General features: G+C 31.7%; 1 protein-coding gene across 2 annotated transcripts in view; it reads right to left on the bottom strand.

Annotated features, from left to right (window-relative positions):
- The window catches only part of LOC126744107 (period circadian protein), a 46,841-nt gene that overhangs the window by 16,438 nt on the left and 11,346 nt on the right, over positions 1 to 19,057 (bottom strand). For both annotated transcript variants that reach the window (XM_050451454.1, XM_050451455.1), the window contains exons 4-17: positions 16,468 to 16,622; positions 13,886 to 14,011; positions 13,693 to 13,808; positions 13,432 to 13,639; positions 11,477 to 11,689; positions 11,235 to 11,420; positions 6,531 to 6,694; positions 6,355 to 6,474; positions 4,617 to 4,754; positions 4,318 to 4,559; positions 2,348 to 2,512; positions 2,155 to 2,290; positions 1,688 to 1,864; positions 1,463 to 1,625 (exon numbers count right to left, since the gene is read on the bottom strand). In XM_050451454.1, coding sequence (XP_050307411.1) covers positions 1,463 to 1,625; positions 1,688 to 1,864; positions 2,155 to 2,290; positions 2,348 to 2,512; positions 4,318 to 4,559; positions 4,617 to 4,754; positions 6,355 to 6,474; positions 6,531 to 6,694; positions 11,235 to 11,420; positions 11,477 to 11,689; positions 13,432 to 13,639; positions 13,693 to 13,808; positions 13,886 to 14,011; positions 16,468 to 16,622 — 2,309 coding nt within the window. The remainder of the gene's footprint in view (positions 1 to 1,462; positions 1,626 to 1,687; positions 1,865 to 2,154; positions 2,291 to 2,347; positions 2,513 to 4,317; positions 4,560 to 4,616; positions 4,755 to 6,354; positions 6,475 to 6,530; positions 6,695 to 11,234; positions 11,421 to 11,476; positions 11,690 to 13,431; positions 13,640 to 13,692; positions 13,809 to 13,885; positions 14,012 to 16,467; positions 16,623 to 19,057) is intronic.

The following is a 19,057-nucleotide window of genomic DNA, read 5'->3' as shown; positions in this document are numbered from 1 at the left end:
AATCAACCCTCAAATCTTGGAAAAAAATTAGATTCCCTGGACACCAAATAGAATGAAAATTCGAATATATATTCTCGAAATAAAAAAATGCAATGGAAAATTTGACCATGAATCCTTGGAAAAAATAATTCTCTGGGAACCAAATGCCTGTATTTCAGAAATTAAATGGTATACAGGAATGAAAATTTGAATATTTATTCCTCTAATAAAATAATTGGATATGTATTTAAGCATTTTCTCGAGAAAAAAAATTACAATGAAAAAATTGACCATAAATCCTTGAAAAAAAAAATAATTAAAATTCCCTCAGCACTAAAGAGCTATATTTCGGGAATTAACAGGAATAGAGGGATGAAACTTGAAATATTCATTCTTCTAATAAAATAATTTGATACGTATTTAGGCATTTTCTCGAGAAAAAAATTACAATGAAAAAATTGACCATAAATCCTTGGAAAAAAAAAATTATATTTCAGGAGTTAACAGGAATACAGGCATAAATATTAGAATATATATGTTCTTCTAATAAAATAATTGGATTCGTATTTAAGCATTTTCTCGAGAAAAAATATTACAATGAAAAAATTGACCATAAGTCATTGGAAAAAAAAATTCCTTAGCACTAAATGGCTATATTTCGGGAATTAACAGGAATACAGGGATGAAACTTGGAATATTTATTCTTTTTATAAAATAATTGGATACGTATTTAATGAAATGTTGAGTATTTTCTCGAGAAAAAAAATTATAATGAAAAAAATGACCATAAATCCTTGGAAAAAAAATTAAAATTTCCTCAGCACTAAAGGGCTATATTTCAGGCATTAACAGGAATAAAACCTGGAATATTTATTCTTCTAATAAAATAATTGGATACGTATTTAAGCATTTGCTCGAGAAAAAAATAATAATTAAAAAATTGACCATAAGTCCTGGAAATAAAAATCAAATCTCTTAAGAACCAATAAACTGAATTTCTAGAATTAGCAGGAGTACAGTAATCAAAATTGGAATATATATTCCTATAATAAAATAATTCGATACGTATTTAAGCATTTTCTCGAGAATAAAAATTACAATGAAAAAGTTGGAAAAAACAATTCCTTGGGAACCATTGGATGTATGAAATAAACAGGAATACAAGGATAAAAATTGGAATATATCTTCTACCATTAAAATTTCAAAATGTAACTGGCAAGTGAAATGCAGTAGAAATTTTTTTTTCAGAAGACATTTACTTTGGACTCTAAATAAAAATTAATTACCATGAATGAGCCTCTAAGATCCAGAAACCATGGATGATCGCTATAACATTACATTTCTCATCTAAAACCAGTCTAAATGCATCAGAAAACATTTTAAGATCATCCAGAATAAAAGTGGTAAATGAACTGTGGTAGAAAGTGAAAAACCGTTCTTTCATTCCCGAAAACGACCTATTACCCATTAACTAAAATCGTACCTTGATATCTCTGGACATTCTCAGTATGACCCGACATGGATAATGGATGCACAATAGTAGGCACACAATAAACCGGCATCATATTTTGAGAAAACGCGGTCGGGTTCTGGCTCGATGGTCCAGACGGTGCTGAAAATGGCGGCCAAACACTCAAGTCGCTAGTCTATTAAAAAAAAAATATTCACATTACGTTCACTTTTGATTAAATTAACACCCTTATCTAACCTGGACGAATCTGGAATCGGGCCTACTGGTATTAATTTCCAGATTTTCAGGTTGGACACGCCTGAAGGCTCTTTGGTTGGCGACCCTATTAGTGTCGGGATCATCGTTGGGTTTGCACTGTTTATGATACTCGTTTTCCCATGAGTGAGAGCCGCTCCTTTTGAATCCATGATTTTGCTAAAATAAGAACCATTTGTTAATAACTAAATCCAGAGAGCGGTTTTAAGTTAATCCGGTGATCCAGTACACACTTCCTTTATTTCCATTTATTCGACAATTTTCAGGGCGATACAAAGATAAATGGTTTATTTGAAAAGGTATTTCAGGTAATTGGAGTTAAAACATTGACACCAATATTTCCCTTTAATCCACTAACCATATTTTTCATGTTTATACCCTGATATAGGCTGAAACCCTTTTACTCAATTCTTAAATTACAAACCAAATAAAACTACATAAAAACCTACCCCATTTCCCTCCTTTAACATCTCATTGGCATATTTTTCCAGCTTTTGATGGCTCTTCTTGGTCTCGCGATCCTTTATATGGGATCTCTCCTTTTTGTGCCTCTGAAGCATTATTTTCTCCATATCCTCATTGTGTCTGCAACATATTCACTTAGGAAAAAAATTCTTTTGACGTTAAAATTAGTTGACTCACTTAATCAAAACGCTCTCGGTCAAATGGGGCGATTTATATTCGTCGTTTGAGGTATTGGTGCCGCTGGTGGTACCGCTCTCCATGTTCGGATTGCTACTGGAACTCAGATTTCCGGCACTGTCGCATCCTGATGCCCCGCTGTTTTGCAGGGGCGAAAGACACTTTCTGAAAAAAAAAATTTGACTTTAGTTCAAGGTTAATTTGTCTTGGAGAAATCATTGACATGAACATACGAGATAGAATTTGTCTGATCAATAGAGATTTTACTTATTTCATTTCATTTCATTTATTTATAATCCAAAAATTTCGTTACATAAATTCTTATAAAAGTACAAAATAAGCACCTAAGTAACTTAATACTTGTGTACGTATATAAAAATATATTATTAAAGAAATTTGTTTATCTTTACCATGTTTGGATTCTAGCTCCTTCTTAAAGTTCTTTAAATGAATAATTTAAGTGGCCAAAAACTACACTACAATCTATTATACAACTACAATCCGCTCGCAAAGCCATTTGATACAATAATAATAATAAATAAAAAAGGACAAGATATAGAGAATTCAATATAAGATAGAAAAGAGAAACAATCAGAAATTAGTTGGTAATCTGCACTATAACCTATTATTTTTTGAGCAATAAAATTATCCTAATAATGGCCTAAAACTATTAAAATTTCCATGAATATAATTCTTGACCTTCCGATTGAAGACTTTCTGATTAGTTATATTCTTAATATCAGAGGGTATTAAGTTATACAATTTTGCTCCTATATAATCGATAAAATGAAGGTTAATTTGCTTATGATTCGGTGGCAAAGTAAGATTGTTATGCATATTACTCCTGGTACCTTGGGAATGCGTGATTTGTTTTTTGAAATATCAGTACTATGTACAAAAGAACATACTTTTTCTATATAAAAATGATTTATATCGCTAATATGAGTTGTATAGTAGCTCAGTTGAGTAAAGTCTATTTTTCCCATAAATTACTTCCATAATATAATTTTGGACAACTTTTAAGGGTTGATAAGAAAGGAGAGACTCACTAAAGATTTATACACAAGCAAACACAATCTGTTCCTGTTGCCCAGTATTTCTCGAAGAACGAAAAATTTTTGTATTAGGTTTCGGAATTTACACCACAAAGATAATAAATATGATCACTCCATTTTAAGTATTGGTCATCTTGGTAAAAAGTGATCTGCTCTTATTACATAAGGAAAAAGATATATAATTTGTTTTTTCCATGTTAATTATGAGTTTCTGGGTACATAACCAATCTCTTACCTGACCAAAATCCACACGCAAAATATTTTTTACTTCTTCCCTTCTTTAAGTTTTGCCTCTAAATATTAACGTCATGTTATCTGCAAAGCTGACTATTTGGCCAGATATTTTTAATTTGACAGATATTTTTTTTCAAGATATGACATATAGAATTGGTCCCAGTATTGTACCTTATATGTTTATTATCTCTGGATCGCTAAGGGTACCATTTAGTTTGACGTTTTGTTCTCTCTCTTTAAAGTAACTTTGGAGTACTTTTTTTGCTAGACCTCTAACCCCATAATGCTCTAACGTATCTAAAAGGATATTGTGAGGAACAGTATCAAAGGCCTTAGCAAGATCAATAAAAACAGCTATGCATTTTTTACCGTTGTTTAGGTTTTTAATGACTTCTGATGTTACTTTATATATTGCATGTGCTGTACTGATACCCTCTGAAAAGCCAAATTGATTATCTGATTAAACTCCAAATAAATTCAAAAATGTTTTTAAACGATCTTTAATGCTTATAGACTTGTATGACAATCTACTGTAAACTGTATATGTTAAGTAGATCTAGAGATGCTTGACTGAGGTCTCCTGGACTTTGCCAGGATTTCCCTTCTTCTCAATTCTCTAACAATGCTATCTTTCTATATGTTTCTGTTTAATTAAGATAATTTAAGTTTACCAATACTTACTGATTATTAGGAGCACATGGGATACAGTCTTGTCCATTTTTCCCATCGATTTCCATAGCATGCCCGGCCTGATTACTCTCGTTATCCGAATTAATGGTGGTCTTGGGATTACTCTGGAAAAATCTGCAAATGTTCTCGTTGTAGTTCAGCTGATTGTAGCTGGGAGGCGTTTCCGACGAGGATTTACTGTCGCAGAAATCGTGGTGAGGCGATATTTCGCCCAGCATAACAGAGTCACGTTCCTGAAAAATAGTTTAATAAGTATTGTCTTTTTAATGATAAACTTTAGAGTTTATTACTGAAATGCTCGGGTTGAACTCTTGAGCAACGTCGATTTCCAGCTTGGAGGTGCCTATGAGGGTCTCCATGAAATTGGCGAGGTCTTTGCAACGTTTCGAGACCTCTTCTTTGGCACGCTCCACCGGCCTAGGGATTTCCTGAAATTACGATTAATTTATTAATAATTTATAAAGTTTAACGTTCTTATAAATGAACAGAAAGTGACACAGGTTTAGGACTTGAAAAAAAGATGATTTTATTTCCAGTCCTGACGGTGGCCTAAATAAAGACCGAAACGACGGCTGATTTCTTCTGACATGAAATCAGTTTTAAGTCCTAAGCCTGTGACACTCTATTTGTTATAAATATATTCTGGTGATTGGATAAATTTATCCCAAGGATATCCAGATATTGATGGCAAACATTTACTTCATCAATGGATATTATAAATGTGACACTGTTTTTGGAGATGAGGTAGTGAAAAATGAGTGAGAAAATTTTTAAGGGTTGATTGAAAAACTCATTCTTTTTAAAAACGTTCAGCATTATGATATGCATTAAAGTATATTGATCATCAGGTTATTTGCTGCGACTTGAATAATATCCTCTCCTAAAACCCCTCAAAGGGGAAATTGTTGATTATAAGTTAGATAGTTTAATAATAATAATAAAAATAATAATAATAATAATAATAATAATAATAATAAATGATCTTTCTTGAAATGAACTGTTTGTGCCTTAAGTCTAAATTATGAGCATCAAATCTGAAATTAATTTTCTGATATAAATAACCTTGGTCGCGCATTACAAATTATTATATTATATTAAACTAGACTATGAAGTAGTCTTTTCCCTTTAATGGAAAGCTATCAAATTTTAACGTTCAAGTCTCTAAAGAAACTACCATAGTAACAAGGACTCAATACACTGAAAATTATGAAATAAAAATCGTAAAACATCTTTTAGCTAAATCCACAAAAACTAGAGTTTTGCTTGACTGGAATCCTTACAAGGAAATGAGAAATTTATTTACACAAGCCACAATAATTGAATTATGTAGCGGAGACTTAAAATTCACAATCCATGTGGAATAATTCATCCCAAATGAACGTCTAATATATAAAAATAATAAAAAAAATAAATATTATCGATATGCGAAATACCTTAAATTAAAATAGATTAAATTTCTGTATCTTAAGGAACAAAAGAGGTGGAAGGTTGAAAATTGGTATATGTGTCTTACCAATAAAATAATTGGATACCTATTTAAGGGTTTTTCTGGAAAAATGTTTTAAACTAGAAAAAATCGACTCTGGAATATGATTTTTTTAAAATTCAAATTAGCCAATAACAAATGTGCATATCTCAAGAACCAGAAGGGGTAGGGGGCTAAAAACTGGAACAGGAATTCTACTAATAAAATAATTGGATATCTTTTTGAAGAGTTTTTTTCAAAAATATTTTAAACCAGAAAAGTCGACCCTGGTATATGATTTTTTTTTTTAATTCAAATTTACCAACAATAACTGGGTGTATTTTAAGGTAGGTGACTGAAAATTGCGCAATGAGTTCTACTAATAAAATGATTGGATACCCATTTAAGGATTTTTCTCAAAAAATATTTTAAACCGATTTCAATTCAAATTCAAAAACATTTTTTTCTGACTAGGAAATTGAGATTCAAAAAACCTCAATTTCCTAGTTAGCCCAAGAAACCACAGCAACTTTTTCCAGCTTTACATAGTAAATTCCACCCACCTTCGATAAAAGCTGCACAATCTCCTCCTGTAAAATCTTCCCTTGCGTTTTCACTTCTTCGGGTATCACTTTGTACTCTTCGTCACTAGTGACATCAAATACATCAGGATTCTTTGGTCCCTAAAACAAATAATTAATAAATATCTTTTAATTCAATTTTTTTTAGTAAATTTTACCTGTAAAACTTGATGTAAGCTGATAACGAACTCGATGCGTCTGGACCACGGATTAACCACGCTGGACCATTCGGTTTCTATCATGGCAAAACAGCCGTTCTGCACCAAGAACCTGTAAGGTTTACTTCGGAATACTGAACCACTGTACTGACAAGTTTTCACCACTACAATATCGTAAAAGATAAATCATTAGGATGGTAACTGGGTGAATAATATACGAGGGGGTGGAAAGAGTTTGATTTGTTTGGCAGCCATATTAGTCAAATAAATCCAATCCAAGGGAGGGTTTTAGTGTTGAGGTAATGCTAGGTTATATTAAACTGTAGCAGTGGCGGATAACTTTTTATTTTCCGCTTTTTATTTATTTAAAGGTTTTTTTACACAGAATATTTTTTCTGGATTTTTGAAAAATTCGACAAGAAATATAAGTTATATTTTCATTTTCATTGGTTTATTTCAAAATGTACAGGGTGTCCCAAATTCCAGGGTTACCATGGGGATCTCAGAAACCATGAGAGAAGAGTTACGGGGTCGGTAAAGTGGAAGCAAAGTTGCGCAATTTGCAGCTTGGCGCCATGAGATGATCGAAAAAAACGAAACGTCGGATTATTTTTTTTTACGTCATGTTGCAGGACATAAAAAGTGGCAATGAAAAACTGTTTTTAGTTTTCCGATGTCTCTTTAAAAAAAGTCGGTAAAAGGTAAAAACGATTTTGACAATTTTCGATTTTTTTCGGATAACTCCGGAAGTATCTGGAACTTTAAAATTTTTTAAACGTCAATTTATTAAGCTCCAAATTGCGCAACTTTGCCTATATTTAACCGACCCTGTAACTCTTACGGCTTCCGAGATTCCAATGGTCACCCTCGAATTTGGGACACCCTGTACAGGGTTGTTCTTTATATTTTGACAGCGCCTAGCTCAGTTATTATACGGAATGGGAAAAACGTTAAATATAAAAGTTGTAGAGTTTACTTTAAATTGCCACGCATATCAAGTACCAGAAGTAATACAGAGTTTGTATTTTTTTAGATGTATATTTGTGTATTAAATGAAAGACCTTTTTCTTTTAAATACAAAAATATATGATACGTTAACATTTGGTTTAGCTGTTTAGCATTTTAGAGGGAAAAATGTTTAAAACTATTGTTTAACTAAATCCCACGTTACTATGTCGTTAATGACTGCTAGATCCATCTTTAATTACACTGAAACGAGTATGAGAAACCGCAAAAATCTACAGAGAAAAAAAACGCACAGCTTTAGCTAATACGAATGAAAAACTACAAATTTTATTATATTTTCAAGAGAAAAAGTAAATTTTTATTTAAGAATCTTATCACGTTTATAATTTATGCTTTAATTTAAAAAAAAAACGTAATTCATCAACCGTAGATGCTAGTAAATACTTTGACTTGTTCTAGAAAAAAGATTCAAAGAGTGCTACATAAATATGGATGTAATCCTTACAAAATGCTGCCAGTGCAAATTATATACCGATCGTGTTATCATGAGCTACGTATTACCCAAAATAATGGCAACACCGATTGGTTGCATTAATAATTTTTGAGCGTTACTTTCGTGTTTTTTCACTATGGCTGTTTATACCCCTTCCGAAAGAGTTCAACTAATTAAATGGTTTTATGGAGGCAATTCGGCAGTACAATGTAGAGATTTGTTTTCAGTGACATTTGAGAATAGACCGATTCCTTGTGCAAAAACGGTTTTAAATGTGGTTACAAATTTTGAGACATCTTTTTGTCTTTAAGATTGTAAAAAATGCCACACAAAACGTCAAGAACCACCTGTTGAAGTGGTCCAGGTTATTGAACGGCGGGAAGAAATGGTTTGCAGTACCCTAGAAGTTGATTCGACACGGTCCACTAGAAGTGTTGGAGAGGAACTGGGAATGAGCAATAAAACTGTTGCTCGTATCTGGAAAAAATATGGGTACAAATGTTTCAAATATTCAAAAACTCAGGAAATATTTCCTGAAGACCAGTGGCGAAGAATAGAATTTTGTGAAAGCATGATGGAAAAGGCAAATGAAAACGAATATTTATTAAAAAATATTTTGTTTTCTGATGAATCTTCTTTTCCATTACATGGCAAACACAATCCTTCCATTGTTCGTTATTGGTCGCAGGAAAACGAGCACAGAAGTTTTCAGTTTCATACCCAGTATCTTTAGAAATTGAATGTTTGGGCAGGTATTTTGGGCGACAATGTTATAGGGCCATTTTTTATTGATGGCACTTTAAACGCTCAAAAGTACCTTGAGTTGCTGCAAAACCAAGTTCTTCTTGCCATTCAAATCCTACCTGATGTAGACCTGTTTATTTGGATTGATTGACCAGATTGGTTTATTTTCAGCAAGATGGCTGTCCTGCTCATAACGCGGTTAGGGTAAAAGAATTTTTAACAAATACTTTTCCTAGCTGCCTTATTAGTGGGACTGGCGATATTAAACGGCCTCCTAGATCTCCAGATTTGTCTCCAAATGACTTTTATCTGTGGGGTTACCTTAAGCAGACAATTTACAAGCATGAATTTAGTAGGCCAACAAATTTAGAGGAGTGCCAATTCCATTTTATAACCTTATACCTACCTGAAACTCTTTTGGAGGTGCGAAATAGCTTTGACGATAGGTTAAGTTTTTGTTTAGCGAAATAAGGCGGTTAATTTGAGTCTTTTATTTAAAAAATGATATGCTGTTAAGTTTGTTTATTACAGTTTTACTTCTGATTTTTTGTTATATTTTTATCAAAGTTGATATTTTATTTTTTATTAGAATAACGCTTTAATTTTCATTATGCAAAACACAGCATATTAAACATTTTAAGATTAAAATTTTATGCGGGTTTTGCACATTGTCATGTCTGTAAAACCCGCATTAGAATAAATATTTAAAAAATGCCTGGATTTTCGCGTAATATATTGGGACATTTTGCCGCCAAACGAAGCAACTCCCACAAAAGTCAGATGTTTACTAACCCCACGAAAACACGATCCGTAACGGAAATATTAACAGATAACCATGAAATAAAAAGATTAGCTTATTGCAGTGATATGAAAAACTGAGATAACGATATATTTAATAAGATGTTGTGGAGCTACGTGTTTACCACAGCAGGGATGTCACCAGAAAATCCTTACACGTATGTCGAAATAAAAAACTAGGGTAGGATGTTATTAAATGAATGCTGTGGTCTCCCTAAAAACCGAATAATTGGACCCATTATATTTCAAGGATCCTGGATTAGAGATAGACATCTCTAGTTTTTATAAAATGGAAGCTTTGTTGGATGAAATTATAACTTTTTGCCGGTAATAATTTTTTTAAATAATTAACTGGCCACCTTTTTTTTAAATACAAAAACTTATAAAATTAAGGCCAGATTTTTTTTAAATAATTAACGAGCCCTGATCTGACTCCATTAGACAGTTTTCTAGGGAGATATCTAAAAAATTAACTTTATAAAAAAATACGTGAAAATTGGAAGGATTTAATCCAAAAAAGTATAAACTAATTAAATGAACAACATCCTGAGATTATTTTCAATGATCTGTTGAAATTATACAAAAATTATAGAAATTGTATTGAAAATACTGGCGGCCTCATACAATATTTGCGAATTAAAGACAAAAAACGTTTTATAGTAGGTAATTAAGATTTTTTTTCTAAAAAATGTAAATATTTCAAAAAAACTAAATCAAATCATTAATAAATAAATTAATAAACAAATAATAAGAATACAAGGTGTACAATTTAAAAAACAAAAACTTTGCGATACCTCCGTATTATGTTTTAGAACATTTCCTGGCGACTTAACGTAAACTCTACAACTTTTATATTTCAAGTTTTTTCCACTTTGATTAATCACTGAGCTAAGCCTTGTCTATATATAAGAAACAACCCAGTGTACAAACAAAAATGTTGTACCTACATAAAAAAAAATAATATTCTACATAAAAAGAACTTTTCTTCAAGATTTATTGCCTTTCATCCAAAAAATGAATTTTTAGAAAAAGATTGATCCAAAAAATATTTTGGTTCAGATTTGTGATAATTTTAATAATAATAATTTTGAAAATGACATTTTAAAGATTATTAAGAAAATAGTTGTTCCCAATAAACTTTATTAATAATATTTTGAAAATGACGATTATTAGACTTAATAAGCTATTGGATGTCACTGATAAAAACAACATACCCGAAATTATTCAAAATTATCATAAAGGAAAAGTAAGCACAGAGGTATTGAGTACACCGTAGAAAAAAATTATTGGAGACAAAATATTATTGGCCAAATTTGAAAAATTCGGTATAAAGTTTTATTAATGAATACAAGCCAATTTTGCGAACATAAAGAGCGAGTACAATGTTGTCCTCCCAATAAAACAAACCATGACCCGCCACTGCGTTAAACTGGAAAAAATCGCTTGATCAATATTTGATCGAAAAAGACGCAAATCCTGGGCGATATTTTCCAAAAAAAAAACACACATCAGGCTTTTCAGTAAAGATTAATATGGCATCCATTAGTTAGAAACAAAATTAAAAAAAAAATAAATAAATACGGAACCTCTGAACCCGGCGCAGCTTCGATTAAAATTCCCTTTTGGGCTTGATCTACCTAAAATCTTAACCAAAAAGTCTCTTTTTGCCTTTTTTCTTTAATTTCCTTGCTATGTTAACGTACCCGATTTGTAGACCTCCTTTAAGAAGGGCATGTCTTCTGGATGGTAAAAATCAAACACGGACTTCCCCAGCATGTCCTGGGGCAAAAATCCAAAATTAGTGACCACGTCCGGATCTACGTAACTAAACAGACACGTGGCGGTATGTCTCATCCCGAACGGTGTTGATTTTTTTCTCTCTCCTGGAACTATAATAAAAATCAAATTAAAATAAAAACAAAATGTGTAAATGAAAATAACGAACCTTTATAAGCACTGTAAATAGGCACGGCAATAATGACAAGGAACAGCCCATTTCCTGGACCAAATACTTGGGATTCTGGCACATCAGTCATTTGTTTTATCGTCACAGTCAGATGGAAGGCTTGGTATGTCACTGTTTTGTCTGCACCAATGAGACTGGTGGGTTTTTGGGATGGGTGTCGTCTCAGACAGACGTACAAGCAGTTTTTTATGTCTGAAAGAAAATTATTTTTTTTCTGTCAATGGTATTCTCAAATAAAATGTGGTGGTCTTTTAATTTATACAGGATGTTCGAAAAGTAGACGGAGATATTTCAATGGGTGGTTTGTAAAAAAATATGAAAAAAGGTTTCTATAAACATGGGTCTAGAAATGCACAGTTTTCAAGATACAGGGTGATAATATTTTTTTAAATATTATTTTCTTAATAATATTAACAAAAAAAATTTACTCGATTCTTTTGAAATTTGGCAGTATTTCTCATATTTTTTTACAAGAAATCAGCCATTGAAATATCTCCGTCTATTTTTCGAACACCCCTGTATAAGAAAAAATCTGAAATTAAGTTCTTGTGAGATTATAATTGATAAAAGTTACAAGTTCGAGTATTAGTAAGTTTATGCGAAACTGTATAGCAACTTAATGATATATTATCAAATAGATAAATTTTAATTGCTGCTTGATGAAATTGATAATTTTTTTTAAATTTTCGAGGTTAATGTATTTCTAAGGCTTTCAGATCACAAACTAGTTTTTTTTCTCATTTAAGTATGAAAGTCCAAAATGGAAGCAAAAGTTTATAAATACTACAAATATTGAAAATTTTAAAATCTTATCAAAAAAATACAAACAGGAGCAATTTGTGTATTCAGCGGCGGTAGTGTGGATGCTGTATTTTTGCTCCAAAACCGGAGTTAATAGAACTGAATACACAAATTGGTTGTTTGCTCCTGTTTAGGATCCCTTGTGTTTTTTTGCCCTTTTTCCTTTGAGTTTCTGGTTGCCTTGCTCTGAAGAAGCCAAAAAGCAGAAACACGTGTCGGCAGGTACCATATCTTTACTTGTTCTACATTGTATCACGGAATAACCCGACTAACCTATTCCTATGCCATTTTACTGTCCGTGCGAGCTTTCATTCTTTAAAAGAATTAAGTTGCCTCAATTAATCTGTCCTTAATTTAAGAATATTTTCAAATGCAAATTTACTTGAAGGGTGAAAAACTTTTTTATTAATTGAATTTGAATGAACAACACCAACGACTTGTTCTTATCCGAACAATACCGGGTTATGGGGATCTATAAGCAGAAATAAGGGAATGGGAGCACTTTGAAAATTGCCAAATATGCCACTTTTGACGATTTTTTTGAGCCCAAAATTCTCCTCCAAAAAGGACAGATCTCAGCAACTAAGAGAGCTACGACCTTGCGGATAGTTTAATTCGAATTCTACGGACGAAACTAAGTAAAAGCCGTTGGAATTATCCCGATAGAGCCAATGGGAGCCGAGATATCAAACCTCCAATTATGCGAATTTCAATTTTTTGGGTACCTTCCCCGTATCGATTTTTTCACAAAAATTTTTTTTTTGAATTCGAACTAACAACACCAACGTCTTGTTCCGATCCTAACAATCCCGAAAATACCGGGTTATGGGGGTTTACGAGCAGAAATAAGGGAATGGGAGCACTTTGAAAATTGCCATATATGCCACTTTTGACGATTTTTTTGAGCCCAAAATTCTCCTCCAAAAAGGACAGATCTCAGCAACTAAGAGAGCTACGACCTTGCGAATAGTTTCATTTGAATTCTACAGACGAAACTAAGCGAAAGCTGTTGGAATTATCCCGATAGAGCCAATGGGAGCCGAGATATCAAACTTCAAATTATGGGAATTTTAATTTTTTGGGTACCTCCCCCCCGTATCGATTTTTTCACCAAAAAATTAAAAAAACGTTACCTTTAACTTTCCCTTGCGAATCCATTGAGGGCAATGTTACACTGGTACTGATATGCGTAGAAAAGGTTTCCCTATCCTTGGGATGTACGAAATCGATAAAAGAATGCCCCAGCCACATATCCTTGGGGAATCCCAAGATCGAAGTGAGGTTAGGGGTCGTGTAAAGCACCACGCCGTCATACATGGAAATCACACAACGGAATGCGTCCTGCAATGATTAATTTAATAATTTTGTTATACAGTAATATAATGTAAATGTACCTCTGGTTGGCCGGATGGCATCGGTTCAACATCGGGAATCTCCTTCTCCATTTTCGTAGGTTCCTCATTGGGAATTTCAAATTGGGTTTCATCTTTTGCCACAGGTAATTTATCAGCTAAAACATTGCAAAGATCAAGTAAAACCGTATTATTATAAATAACCGACAACTTATGTGCGTATTTAGGCACGTACCTATTATATCGGGTTGAACCGAAGAACAAACCGATTTAACAGTTATTAAAAGCGGTTCAGGGTTTTCCAAGGTTTCTGGCAGACTTATTTCTAAAACTGTTGGAGATGCGGGATCGGCAACCACACCTAAAGATGATCAAGCAGTGGAAATAATCACGAAGTTATTTTACTATATGCATGTAGGACAAAACGCATTTAGTTTAACACAATTTGGTCCAACATTAATTTTGTATGGATATAAAGTGTGAAAAATATGCTGAGTGAGTGATGCTGTTTTTTTTTTTTGTTGATTATTTACGCTCTGTGTTATGTGTGAGCAATTAAAGGAGTAAGCACCCAAAAATATCATCAAAAAAATAAAAAAATAAATGTTCCTCCAAAGTATTTTTTTAATTAAAAAAAAAGTGAGTAAAACGAGGTTTCCCATATTACCTTACTCTGGCCCCTGGTCTAGTCCAATATCGCCCAACACTCGTCACTTATGCCTTTTTTTTTTGGAAAAAAAAGCCTGCGGATGGTTTTTTAATCGAAACGGATGCGTATTTAGAAGTGATTTTATTATGATTTTGATTAAAGGAGTTTCATTAAAATTGGGTTTGTGTTTGGGGAAGTATTGATGGCTTTAAAAATTCAATTAAACCAGCAAATAATCGCTGAAAATGAGTGCCACGTCAATAGGTTTATTTTGGCAGATAAGAAAATTTCATTAGTTTGAAAAAATCATTGATAGCAGGGTTGACCCGAGAGCTGAAATGGGCGGACCGGTATATATATTTACTTCAATCGATTTCTAAGTAAGGTTGGTTTTTCTCAGTACCCTCGACTTAAAAATCGATATGGGTGGTAAATCAGGATACTTCTGTCTGAATAAATGCAAAACTTCATTTTAGGTTCTTGTTGTATCTCGGTAACCAATCATCATTAAGATTTCAATTTTAATGATGATGAATATTCATAAAAGACATTACGAAAAAAAAATGTTTACTGAAACGCATATTTGTTGAATTTAAAACATTTTTAAAATAAAAAATCAAACTTAAAAATAGGTGAATAAAGGTATAGCATGTGATACATCAAAATGTTTGGAATTTTGTGCAGAATCAAAAAATATTATAATATATAGGGTGTTCCATTTAAAATAAGAAAGTTGGTATTAGCCCCGCTTAGATGGCACACCCTGTATAAGAAAAATTATTGTAAAAATGCGTAACTTACAATCTCAATGTGACGAGCGTTTTTCCGAACACGGCTCAATTTATTTATTATCGAATTTATTCCAAGTTACAGACTCGCACTGTATTGTCTTTTCAGTTTATCACAGCCAATTGTGGCGAATTAATTTTTTTCAAAAAATTCGGGTTTTTACAAAAAATAAAAATTGCTTGTAATACATCGTTAAAAAGGAAATTTTGCAAAGATTTTAAAAATGTAGAAATCTAATATATCGGCCATAAGAAAAAACAAAGAGTTGATGATGGTTGGCAAAAGACGAAACGTATTAAAAACCTAAAAACACTATCATGTAGCACGACAAAAGTGGCAACGCAAAAGTACGAATTATTTTAAAATCGGATAAGAAGCAAGTTCAGAAAAGAATAAAATCTATTTTTACAAATTTCGGATTTTTGCGAATATATTCGAAACCATTCGGAATTTTTAAATTTTTTAAACGGTATATTGTTAAACGCGATAATTTTCAACTTTGCCTCGATTTAACTATCTTCGTATCTCTTATAGATACCGAGATCTCCATGTTGAGGGTTGAATTTGAAACAACCTGTATAAAGTATTTGAACTGCTCATCTCTTACCTTTTTATCTACCGCGCACTGAAACATGTAATAGAAAATGGTCTTTTGTGAGGGGATTACCTTGGATTTATCAAATTGATCCCCCATAAAAATATTTTCTAGATCCGTCCCTGATTGAGTATTAAAAATTTAATTACACCAGTGAAATTATAGAAAAAAAGTAGCTAAAAATCAGTTCCATGTCGATGGGTTTTATTTTGACTTAAAAGAAAATTTTATTAATTTTAGATTGATGTTATCAAAAACATAATTACACCAGTGAATTTGTTGATAAAAAAATAGTTGAAAATGAGTGCCATGTCTAAAAGTTTTTTATTGTTGCTAGCGATAAATCTAATTAGGCTTGCCTCCTTTAAACAAAAATCTATAATAAAATCTTACTTCCTTAGGCATTAATCTGATGCGATTACACACACGTGCCGCCGTAATATTTTACATTTTTTTTGGAGAATTATTGGAATTGTCATTGATTTTTAATTGGTTCGACGATATTTTGGGTCCGAACAACGGGGGGGCTCGGGGGGTGCTCGATCGATCGTTAAAATTGGGTGGATCCCGCTGAAAGTATTTGTTCAATCGTGTTAAATTTCAATTCGTGTTTTTTTTTAAGGTTATATTTGCTTAGCCTAAAATATATATACTGTAAAAAAATTGTATATTGTAATTAAGAGAAGGAAGAATTTTTTTTTGTAAAATTTCTCAGTGAAGTAAAAAAAAAGTCGTTCCTTCCTTTTTAATATTTTACATTTAAAAAAGCCTTTTAAGGACTTACCTTTAGTGGGGGACAGAAATATGGGAGTTTCTTTAGGAAACGCTTGGGGAATTGTAGCCAAAATTGGTAACGCCGACGCGGTCACCGTTTTCGGTTTTTTCTTTTTGTGGTCTCTGTCCTTGTTATGTTTTGGTTGGGGATGACCACTTTCGCCACTAGAAACCACAAAATAAAACGTAACTTTTAAGTACTCACTTATACAAATATTTGACAATGTCTTGAGATATGTATTTATAATTGCTTGTATGTAGACGAAGCAGTGCTTGCAGCCCTTATTAGAAAGATTCCGATAAAAACATTAATTTTGATTTAACTTAAGTCATTTGCAACAGGTGTGCAATATATTGTTTAAAACAAACAGTCGATATCTAGTATCAAGTTTTTATATTAAGACTAATAAGTATTTTAGTGGTTTAAGAATTGTGGATTTAAGATGGTAAATAATGCTTTCTTTCGGTATTTTGTTTGATCACAGGTCATATGAGGAACAACAGTAGTACATAAAAAAGCACAGTTAGATAATTTTTACCGATTATTAATATGACTGTACACATTTTTTCAAATTGAACATATTATATATTCTTTTAGATTTCGATTCTACCGAAAATTATAGACACATTTTATGTATAATGCCCTATACCTAAATCTAGCCGTTTTTGACGTATTGACTATGGAGATGTGACCAATTTAATATCCTATAAAATTAAAAATTTGGATAAAGAAACAAAGAGTACTTTGAAGAACTGTCAACGTCTTTATTATGTATGCTCTCTAAATAATTTGACTGGACACCTATTTTCATCGTTTTCTATTTCAGCGTTTCCCAAAATAGGTAAAAATTTAAAAAAAATATACCAAAAATTTCCTAAAACCTCCATAACTCAAAAAGTTGAGCAGAGAAATTCTTAAAAATTTTTACGCATATTCTCTGGATAATTTGACTGGATACCTGTTTCACCATTATGCAAAATTTGTTTTTTGAAGTTTTTGAAAAAAATTTTATAAAATCTTTATAACTCAAAAAATTTTACCAGATACAGTTTTGAAATTAATTACACATATTCTATGAAAAATTTGACTGGATACCTATTTCAGTGTTTCCCAAAATTTGCATAACTAAAATATATTTCTCAAGAATTTCCTAAAACCTCCATAACTCAAAAAGTTGAGCGGAGAATTTTTTAAAAATTTTTACGTATATTCTCTGGATAATTTGACTGGATACCTATTTTAGCGTTTTCCAAAATTTGTACAAGTTTTTGAAAAAAATATATTTTTGAAGAAAAATTATTATTTACCAAAAATTTTATAAAATCTCCATAACTCAAAAAGTTGGCCAGTTACAGTTTCGAATATATTTACACACAATGTCTGGACAATTTGACTGGACATTTATTGGAAGGTTTTTCAAAATACAGACAAGATTTTGAAAAAAAAATTATTAGGAATTTTATTAATTTTTTTCAATGTGAACGTTTTTTAGTTCATATTTCAGGAAGATGACCAGCTACAGTTTTGAAAATTTGTACACATATTTCCTTGACAATTTGAGTAGATACATATGCCAGTTTTTCTCAAAATATGTACACATTTCTGAAAAAAATATATTTGAAAAAAAAAAAACGATTCTCAAAAATTTCCTAACCCCTCCATAACTCAAAAAGTTGACCAGATAAATGTTTGAAAATTTTTAAGCACATTACATAGTTAATTTGACTGATTTCAGCGTTTTCCAAAATGTGTACAAGTTTTTGTAAATAAAAATCCAAAAATTTCTCATAAAATATAAACTCAAAAAGTTGATTTTTGAAGAAAAATTACTATTTTCCAAAAGTTATATAAAATTGACCAAATACAGTTTTGAAAATTTTTATGCACATTCTCTGGACAATTTGACTGGACACCTACTTCAGTGTTTCGTACAAGTACGTACACTGAAGTAGGTGTACGTACAAAATACGTACAAGTTTAAAAAAAAAGTATTTTTAAAAGATAAGAAATTATAAAGATAAGAAGATTAAGACAAATAATTATTTTTCAAACATTATATAAAATTTCCATCACGCAAAAAGTTGACCAGAAAAAGTTTTGAAATTTATAACACACCTTCCCTAGACAATTTGATTTGAAACCTACTTCAGCGCCTCCCAAAATCTGTACAAGCTTTTGAAAAAAAAATCCAAAAAGTTCATAAACTCTCTATAAGTCAAAAAGTTGACCAGCTACAGCTTTGAAATTTAGAATACATATTCCCTGGACAATTTGACTGGACACCTATTTCAATGTTTCTCAAAATATAAATAAGATTTTTTTTCTTCAGAAAGTTGACCAGATACAATTTTGAAAATGTGTACACATGTTCTTTAGAAAATACCTATTTCAGCGTTTTTCAAGTATTATACGTTCAGAACATGTTGTAGAGACTGTTATTGCTTTGTAAAATAGTATTTAGGCAAGGCCAAATGTAATTTTGTAGAAATATTTATATATCTTTCCTCGTTGTCCGATGCCTAACTTCTGTTGTTCCACTGTTTTTCATAGCAATTTTGGGCAGTCTTGTTTCTATCATATCAACTGTTTTTCTTCTATA

Source organism: Anthonomus grandis, chromosome 13 (assembly GCF_022605725.1).
Source record: "Anthonomus grandis grandis chromosome 13, icAntGran1.3, whole genome shotgun sequence".
NCBI lineage: Eukaryota > Metazoa > Arthropoda > Insecta > Coleoptera > Curculionidae > Anthonomus > Anthonomus grandis.
Note: the sequence above shows the minus strand (reverse complement) of the source record. Positions and strands in the feature narration are given on the sequence as shown.